Here is a 10,177-nt window from a genome sequence, read left to right as displayed (position 1 = left end):
GTACACAATTATCCTCAAAAAGTTTATACACCTCATTTTTTCCTGTCTTCTAGACTGGAAGCAGTGATTTCCCCATACCATCTCTAATATCACTATTATTTTTGTTAAAATCCTTGCTAATTTAATAGATTAAATTTGATTTCCCACATTTATTTTAGTTTTTATTTCTTTGATTACTAGTAAAGATTGAATGGTTTACAAGTATTTATTCATATTTATATTTTTTAATAATTATGTTCTTTTCTAAATTTTACATTGAGATCTCTCATTATTTTAACATCTTTAGTCATTAAGGATAAAACTCTTCCTCTATCATTTGTATTGTATTTTCTTCATTTCACAGATAGATGCCTTCCACTTTTAAAGACGTTCATTGTTTTGACATTAAATCTCGCACTCGTTTTCTTTATAGATTAGGCCTTTGGTGTAATACTTTAGAAGTCTTCTTTACTTTCACATTACATAAATGTTCATCTTAAGTTTTTTAGAATTTTTGAGCTTTATTTTTCCAGTTAAATATTTACTCCACCAGAAATCTCTAATCTTGAACTGGATGCTGACTGATGAAAATTTCTGTTGCCTGGTTGTCTATCCAGCAGACTAAAGGAAAGGGGAAAGAAGCTGTAGTCATGGATAGGTTCTGCCCTGTCATTGCATTTTCTCTGGGTGTGTTGGAGAAGTGTGAGGCTCCATTTTTATTTGTGTTGCCCAATGTGACCCTGTCACCCTGCCATCTTGCCATCCCACCAGCCTTGTTGTACTATTAATATATCGTCCATGCAAACCCAGATATCAACTAGAGCTGTTCTTGAAAGCTGTAAAACTAATAAGATGAAAGTTTCACATCTCCAAACTAAAGGATGATGATGGAATCTGATCAGGGTCTCTTCAACTTACGTTTCATTGCCTATGCATGATACCACTAACATTAATCACCACCCCCCACCACCACCCCTGTGTCTGCTGTTTGCATATACTTTAGTCATTCAGGAGCTGTGTGTGCTGAGCATGACCATGAAGAGAGAAGGGGTGAGAGAAAGAGGGAGGGAGGAAGGGAAGGAAAGAGGGGCAAAGGAGACTAAAAATATTGGAAGAGTGGAATTGGTGATGGACATCTGAGTTCCATGACATCTATTTACTTGGATACCTGGGTTTCTGTCAATTAATTCTTGGAAGAGGTAATACCCTCCACTTGAATATAGAGTGTACAAAACCCCCAGTTATTCAAGTCATCTTTTCTTCAAGAGCCCAGATATGTTTATACTGAAATTCTATTGAGGCAACTAATCCCTTCCCCTTATTTTTATAATTTCCAAAAGTGTTCAGGAATCTCCAAAGCACAAGCAACAACTACACTCACTGCCTTGCTTCTCAGACTGATTTGGTGTAAATTTGAAAAGGCCACTAACTTCTGGAATCAAATCACCTGGTTTGTGATCAAAGTTTTATAAACCGTACCAAGGTTGGCATTTAAGTACTAGAACTAAACCTTAATTTTTCCTCAGTTAATCTTAGACCCAAAGCAATTTTGTATTTATACTGAACCTTTGGAGACTCATAAGGTGGTTGGTGTTGGTTTGTTTTCATTTTACCAAACTTCTTTCCTATTCTCAGGACAATTTTCACATATTTCTTAGTTCAATTTTTAGTGCATTTTTATAATAGCTTTACTGAGGTATAATTTTCATGTCATAAAACTTATTTTAAAGTGCACAAGTATACAGTTTAAAATGTAAATGTGGTTTTTATTAAATAGTATATTCACAAAGTTATGCAACCATCATCCTTGCCTAATTTTAGAACATTTTTGTCACTCCAGAAAGAAGCCTCATAGCTATTGACCATTAACCACGTAGCCATTAACGGTCACTTCCTACTACCTCCACCACCCAGCCTCCAACAAACAATAATCCACTCTTTGCCTCTGGCGATTTGCTTATTCTGATATTTCACAAAATGGGATCACATATGGCCTTTTATGTCTATCTTCTTTCACTGGGTTTTCATTACATCCATGTTGTAGCATGTATCTGTTTTTCGTTTGTTTTTATTGCCAAATAATATTTCACTATGTGGATAGGCCACATTTTGTTTATCCATTTATCAGTTGATGGACATCTGGATTGTTTTCATTTTTTAGCTATCATGAATAATGTGGCTGTGAGCATTTATTTACAACTTTTTTGCGTGGACATATGTTTTAAGTTCTCTTAAATATATACCTAGTAATAGAATTACTGTGTCATAACTTACTTTTATCTTTCAGAATGATCCTACTTTTCAATGCGTGTACACATTATCCCTTATTTTTTACTACATTCTTTTTTAAAAAATTATCTTAAGTTACTATCAAAATGCAAGCATAGCTCGTTATATTGTGCTTCAGTTTATTGCGCTTCACAGATACTGCATTTTTTACAAATTGAAGGTTTTTGGCAACCCTGTGTTGAGCAAGTCTGTTGGCATAATTTTTTTTCAACAGCATGTGCTCACTTTGTGTGTCTGTGTCACATTTTCGTAATTCTCACAATATTTCAAAATTTTTCATTATTCATTATTATTATATCTGTTATGATGACCTGTGATCAGTAATTTTTCATGTTGCTATTGTAATTGCTTTGGAGTGCCACAGAACCACACCCATGTAAGACGGCCAACTTAATTGATAAATGTTCTGTGTGTCTGACTGCTCCACCAACTGGCCATTTCCCCATTTCTCTCCTATGCTGAGCCCCCCTTATTCCCCGAGACACAATAATATTAAAGTTATGCCAATTAATAATCTACAATGGCCTCTAAGTGTCCAAGTAAAAGGAAGAGTCACACATCTCTCATTTTAAATCAAAAGCTAGAAATAAGTTCAGTAAAGAAGGCATGTCAAAAATTGAGATAGACCTCCTGCACCAAGCAGTTAGCCAAGTTGTGAATGTAAAGGAAAAGTTCTTGAAGGAAATTAAAAGTGCTAGTCTGGTAAACGCATGAATGATAAGAAAGAGAAACAGCCTCATTGCTGATATGGAGACAGTTTTAGTGGTCTAGAGAGAAGATCAAAACAGCCACAACATTGCCTTAAGCCGAAGTCTAACACAGAGCAAGACCCTAAGACTCTTCAAGTCTGTGAAGGCTGGGAGATGTGGGGAAGCTGCAGAAGAAAAGTTCAAAGCCAGCAGAAGTTGGTTCAGGGGGGTTAAGGAAAGAAGCCGTCTCCATAACATAAAAGTACAAGGTGAAACAGTAAGTGCTGAGGTAGAAGCTGCTGCAAGTTATCAGAAAGATCTAAGATCACTGATGAAGATGGGTACTATAAACAACAACTTTTGAATGTAGACAAAACAGCCTTCTGCTGGAAGAAGATACCATCTAGGACTTTCACAGCTAGAGAGAAGAAGTCAGTGTCTAGCTTCAAGGATTCCAAGGACAGGCTGAGTTTCTTGTTAGGAAGTAATACAGCTGGTGACTTTAAGTTGAAATTAGTGCTCATTTATCATTCTGAAAACCCTAGGACCCTTATGAAAACCCAAGGGCCCTAAAGAAGTATGCTAAATCTACTCTGCCTGTGCTCTATAAATGGAACAACAAAGCCTGAATAACAGCACATCTGTTTATAGCATTTTTTATGGAGTATTTTAAGCTCACTTTTGTATTGTCAATACACCTGGTCACTCAAGAGTTCTAATGGAGATGTATAAGGAGATCAGTGTTGTTTTTATGCCTGATAACACAACGTACATTTTGCAGTCCATGGATCAAAGGGTAATTTTGACTTTTAAGTCTTATTATTTAAGAAATACATTTGTAAGGCTATAGCTGCCTTAGATAGTGCTATTCTCTGATGGATCTGGACAAAGTAAATTGAAAACCTTCTGAAAAGGATTTACCATTCTAGATGCCATTAAAAACATTTGTGATTCATGGGAGGAGGTCAAAATATCAACATTAAAAGAAATTTGGAAGAAGTTGATTCCAACCCTCATGGATGCCTTTGAGGGATTCAAAATTTCATTGGAAGAAGTAACAACAGAAAGTGTGGTAACAACAGAAAGTGTGGTAGAAACAGAAAGAGAACTAGAACCCGAAGTGGAGCCTGAAGATATGACTGAATTGCTATAATTTTGTGATAAAATTTGAATGGATGAGGAGTTGCTTCTTATAGATTAGCAAAGAAAGTAGTTTCCTGAGATGGAATCTACTCCTGGTGGAGATGCTGTGAACATTGTTGAAATGACAGCAAAGGGTCTTGATATGTTGCCCAGGCTGGTCTTAAACTCCTAGACTCAAGTGATCCTCCTACTATGGCCTCCTGAGAAGCTGGGATTTCAGGTGCATGCCACCACATCTGGCCTATGAGGACTTTTAAAAGAGAAAAATTGAGTTGATTTGCCCCAAAGGTGAATAAAGATGAATAGTGAATTTAGAAAAATTTCTTCGTGAAATTATCATTTTTTTATTTTAAAACTCTCAAATGTTAAGTTAAAATTTTTAAATATAAAAATGATTAGAAGGCATGGAAAATAAGTCCTATCCATTGCCTGACATGTAATAGTCACTTAACAAATTGATAAAATTCTATGAACATACTACCTCTTGTAGTTGAAACTAAAAATCTTTGTTGTTGTTAATGTGACTTCCCTGGCAGGCAGACGTGTAAGTTTTCTTTCTTTGTTTCCACCAGGCCTCTTATGTAAGGAGCTGAAGGGGAAATAAAATATACAGGATGAAAAGATGGCAATGTTGCCTCCCCCAGGACCTCAGAGCTTTGTCCACTTCACCAAACAGTCTCTTGCCCTCATTGAACAACGCATTGCCGAAGGAAAAGCAAAGGAACCCAAAGAAGAAAAGAAAGATGATGAAGAAGCCCCAAAGCCAAGCAGCGACTTGGAGGCTGGCAAACAGCTGCCCTTCATCTATGGCGACATTCCTCCAGGCATGGTGTCAGAGCCCCTGGAGGACCTGGACCCATACTACGCAGACAAAAAAGTGAGTTTATTTTGACTTCAGTGCTGGATTTCTATTGGCTTCCTTTTGTATTAAAGATATTTTAAATTAAGATTAGTGGAATTCGGTGAATAGCACATCATGACTAGAATGTTAAATTAAATATATAACAGGACATTCAGAACATGTACTTTTTCTTATTTTTCATTACAACTGATTCTAACATTGGCATACTACTTTTAAGTTCTTTTTTATATTTCGGCAGTGTTCAGTGTAATGTTGTATTTCTCTGGACACGACACACTGATCCCCAAATCACATGGATTCATATTCATACCTATTTTCCTGCTTATAACTAATGCATGTGTATGTATAAGCCCACAAATTACTTAGAGATTTTTAATGCAAATGAAAATTGATAATTTAAATTTTAAAATACAAAACTAAGTCTTTTTCTGTTTTATTTTAAGTGTAACATAACTTGATCTTGCCAAGGCAAGGTAGTAATGTTGTGGTTTTTGTGTTAGCTCAGCTGACCTCTGGTTCAGGAAGTCTCCCTGGTAATTCTGACAGACATGTGACCCTGTCTCCTTTTTACTCTCTTTGTCCCCCGTTTATATGTCTCTGTGTGATACCTATCAATCATACCTTATGTTAAGGTTATTGTATTCTTATCATTTTTCTAGGAAGTCCCTTGAATAAAAAACCCAAGCCTTATTTATGCTCACTCCTTTCATTGCCTCTGATGACATAGTTGCTCACTATACAATTGTAGAAAGAATGGAGGAATGAATTTTAAAAAGCATACTGAGATTTAACAAAAAAAGAGTTGTACTCAAGGACAATTTTTAAATTAATTTTTCAATGTAAAAGTGAATTTTATGTTAAATTGTGTTCGGACATAACCGGTAGAGTGAAAAGGAATGGGAAAATAAAAGGACATTTGAAAATAATAGATTCTGGTTTGTTTTCTTGAGAGAACACTGCCACATAGAAGTAAAAAGCTAGATTCACAAATTTACTTCCTTAATTTGGTGAAAATGTTTATTGCCAGAAACCCACTTAAAAACTTATATAAAGGCTGGGCACGGTGTCTCACACCTGTAATCCTAGCACTCAGGGAGGCCGAGGCAGGTGGATCGCTCAAGGTCAGGAGTTCGAGACCAGCCTGAGCAAGAGCGAGACCTCATCTCTACTAAAAGTAGAAAGAAACTATTTGGACAACTAAAAATCTATATAGAAAAAATTAGCCGGGCATGGTGGTGCATGTCTGTAGTCCCAGCTACTCGGGAGGCTGAGGCAGTAGGATTGCTCGAGCCCAGGAGTTTGAGGTTGCTGTGGGCTAGGCTGATGCCACGGCACTCTACTCCGGCAATAGAGTGAGACTCTGTCTCAAAAAAAAAAAAAAAAAAAACAAAAAACAAAAAACTTACATAAAACTCAGATTAAACAAAACAACAACAAAAAGACTAAGTCAATGTTTTCTAGCTAGCACAAGTAATTTGTCTGCCAACTGAAGAAAAATGAGACAGAGATTTGAACTTGTTTTTTTGATTTCCAAGCCAATGCCTTAGGTTGTTTTAATGTTTTGTTGTTGCTGCTATTTGTTTGTTTGTTCTTATTTCTTAACTAAGTATCAAAGCCACGGAGAATGTCACTCATTATGCAACAGCTACACTAACATATTTTAAGAATGTTTGATTTGATTCATTTGTTTTTTTAAATTACCATGGTTTGTAGCAAGCAAGTCCTTTAATTTTAGTATTACAACTAAAATAGGGAAATTGAATGGGGTGATTAGGATTCTTCCAACTCTGACATTCCTTTAATTTATGAAAATACTTTTTGAAAGAAACTCATAGTTTGGAATATTTGCAACCAATCATGACAATTGCCAGGAATTATCAAAATTCTCAAGGTGTTATGGTAAAAATCAAGGATAACTAATTTCTATTTGGTTTGCTTAAAATGCAATGTAATGGAAGAGAAGGGAGTTGTATTTTAAACTAATTTCAATAGCCACAGTTATTGTTATTGTTGAAGGGATACAAAAAAGAGAAGACACAGTATTTTGAAACATCTATGTGCTCATAAATAGCTCAATTCTTAATCTACTAAGAAGAAATGGAGTTGGAATTCATTAGCCAAGGTAACACTGATAACTGCATTGATGGCATTGGAACCACATTGTTGGAGTCTGTTGGAAGTGTTTCTTTAATACAGCACTACCGTGTGGAAAAGGTGAAATGCTGATACCAATGTGCTAAGTTGAAATTTTGGATTCCCAATTTCATACTCTTCTTTTTCTTCCTGCAGACTTTCATAGTACTGAATAAAGGCAAAGCGATCTTCCGTTTCAATGCCACACCTGCTTTGTACATGCTATCTCCTTTCAGTCCTCTAAGAAGAATATCTATTAAAATTTTAGTACACTCATATCCTTTTCAAAATGATTACTTCCCATGGTACTTTAAGGTGTAGTTTGTGATATTTTATTCAAATATAGATTTTAGTTCTTTTGCATCTTGAAATACTCTGGTTTTTAGTTTATCAATTTTAATATAATTTGTTGTAGTTCTCAGAGAAGATTGACAATAGTAGAATCTTAGGAAATATTACTTTTATTTATTACTCTTTTGTTCAAAGAGATAAAAAAAGATAGTGTGTAAATTCATTTAGACTTATTTTCTCAAATAAAGTTGTTAGCATTTCAACATCTAATATTCAAAGTTCCTGCTGTGGTCTCTTTTCATATTCCTTGATTCTAAGTTACCTTATTCAGCATGCTCATCATGTGTACTATTCTGACGAACTGCATATTTATGACCATGAATAATCCTCCAGATTGGACCAAAAATGTAGAGTAAGTGGGTATAAGTGCATTTTAATATAGCTTAAACGTTATCGTTTTCATCCTTTCCTTTTCCTGCCAGGAAATTATTGCATCTACAAAAATTGTGATGTTTATCTTCCCATGTTGTGTAGTTGCTTTTCTGTCAGTTCTTTTTCTTTTCCTCCTCTATGGTATTAACCTGCTAGCAGTAGATTAGAATAATTTAGATGCTACAGTGTTTTCTAGAAGAATGAACTCATTAGATGCCCTGCCCTGTTCTTAAACATATTACATATCTCTTATTCTTGGTTGTATTTTTGATAGGAGCAATGTAGGAATTTTCGAGGCAGATCTAATTACCTATGTTCTTGGTTATTTCCAGTTCCTCTGCTTTCTGGGAATGTTTCTGATTGTATATTTTAGTATTTTCTGGAACAATCTTTATTGTCATTTATTCTAATAGTTAGGCGGGGTCCATAAATGAACAGCCACCTTCCAATAGATGCCTTCCTTTAGTTAATCAGAGAAAATAAATTATAAAGATTTACATGGTGCTTTATTCTTTATACACTCAATATCCCAATGAATTCTTATGTTTAGGTACACTTTTACTGGAATATATACTTTTGAATCACTTGTAAAAATTCTTGCAAGAGGCTTCTGTGTAGGAGAATTCACTTTCCTTCGTGACCCATGGAACTGGCTGGATTTTGTGGTCATTGTTTTTGCGTAAGTACTTTCACTTTTTTGAAATAGCAAACGTGAAAATCTTAGACAGCACAGTATTCCAGTAAGAACAGTCTTTCAGATCTGATTTTTCCTGCATATAATGCTCATATTTAAAGGGAAATGAAAGCTATATGAAAGATAATATGTAATATTTGATAGGCAAATATTAAATTTTTCAAAAAGACTATTTCCCAATCAAAGGGATATAACATTATGAAGATTGATCATCTTTCTCCATGCTCAGCGCTTGGATGGACAGTCTATGCAGTGACAATTAGGTTCACACTTTTTCCAAGTTCTTATTTAAAAAACTCATAAAACCTGTAAGAAGCACACACACACAAAAACCCCTTAAGCTTTTAATTATAAGTACAGTGCTCTTTTTATTAACCTGCACTATTTAAGGGCTAAGTGTATTAAAATATAAAAGTAAATATTTTTACAAGAGCTGTCACTGCTTACTAAACCTAACATCAATGAATTATATATGCATTACATATGCATCCACAGTTTATTTTCAAGGAAAAATATCACATTAACATATAATTTTAATTTATTCATAATTACTAATCTTTCCCCAAATGTATTTGTCAGCAACATTTATTTTTTAATCTCAAACCTAGATGTGACATTTTTTCCTTATGATTTTGAATTATAAAAGTAATCCATGTTTATTGGAGCCACTTAGACAATACAGAAGGGTCTTAAGCTTTCTGGTCTCCGATTCCCTTACCCTGCCCACCTCCTTGTCCATCAGGCTCCCTCCTTTCAAGGTCACGTGTGATGCCACAGTTCCATCTGCTACCTGCTGATAAGAAAACACTGTGCACAAAAGACTACCTTTTCACGTGGGTCTCCTTTTTCTACTGAGACAATTCACATACCATAAAATTCACCCTTTAGAGTATGTGATTCAGTGTTTTCTAGTACATTCACAAAGTTATGCAACTATCACCACTATCTAATTAGAGAACATTTTGATCTCCCCAGAAAGAAACCCCATACCCATTAGCAGTCACTTTTATTCCCTTCTCCACCCACCCCTTGGAAATCACTCATCTGCATTTTATCTCTATGAATTTTCCTATTCTTGACATTTCATATGAATGGAATCATACAGTCTGCAGCCTTTTGTGTCTGAATTCTTTCACTTAGCATACTGTTTTCAATGTTTTATAGGAAATTAAAAATCTATATTGCCATACTGTTAAGGGTAAATAATTGAAGCTTTTAATTGTTTATTTAGGCATTTAAGTATATGAAATCACATTAATAATATTTGTATTTTGTTTGCATCAACTGGGTCAAATCAAAGCAAATTATATTAAATTACTTATGATAGAAAAAAGACTTGCAGAACTATACATTTAAAAAAAGAAGTTCCAAATGTAGAAAATACCTTGACTAAAGGCTCAGGTAAGTATCATAGACTCTATCTAAATTCTGAATAACTCTGATTTAATTCTACAGGTATTTAACAGAATTTGTAAACCTAGGCAATGTTTCAGCTCTTCGAACTTTCAGAGTATTGAGAGCTTTGAAAACTATTTCTGTAATCCCAGGTAAGAAGTAATTGGTGTGAAGCATTAGGCCACTCATAACTCCAACTATTTGGGAGTTGTTCTTTGTTCGTTTGTGTGTGTGTTGTCACTGTGTTTGTATATAAACTCCCCTATTACA

General features: G+C 34.8%; 1 protein-coding gene across 1 annotated transcript in view; it reads left to right on the top strand.

The window, feature by feature from the left end:
- Window positions 1-10,177, top strand: part of SCN9A (sodium channel, voltage gated, type IX alpha subunit) — a 203,711-nt gene that overhangs the window by 90,232 nt on the left and 103,302 nt on the right. Inside the window, exons 2-6 of the mRNA XM_012655824.1 lie at window positions 4,673-4,977; window positions 7,252-7,370; window positions 7,709-7,798; window positions 8,369-8,497; window positions 9,968-10,059. Coding sequence (XP_012511278.1) covers window positions 4,723-4,977; window positions 7,252-7,370; window positions 7,709-7,798; window positions 8,369-8,497; window positions 9,968-10,059 — 685 coding nt within the window. The 5' untranslated portion in view covers window positions 4,673-4,722. The remainder of the gene's footprint in view (window positions 1-4,672; window positions 4,978-7,251; window positions 7,371-7,708; window positions 7,799-8,368; window positions 8,498-9,967; window positions 10,060-10,177) is intronic.

The sequence above is a fragment of the Propithecus coquereli genome, unplaced genomic scaffold (assembly GCF_000956105.1).
Source record: "Propithecus coquereli isolate 6110/MARCELLA unplaced genomic scaffold, Pcoq_1.0 Scaffold49, whole genome shotgun sequence".
Taxonomy (NCBI): Eukaryota; Metazoa; Chordata; class Mammalia; order Primates; family Indriidae; genus Propithecus; species Propithecus coquereli.
Note: the sequence above shows the minus strand (reverse complement) of the source record. Positions and strands in the feature narration are given on the sequence as shown.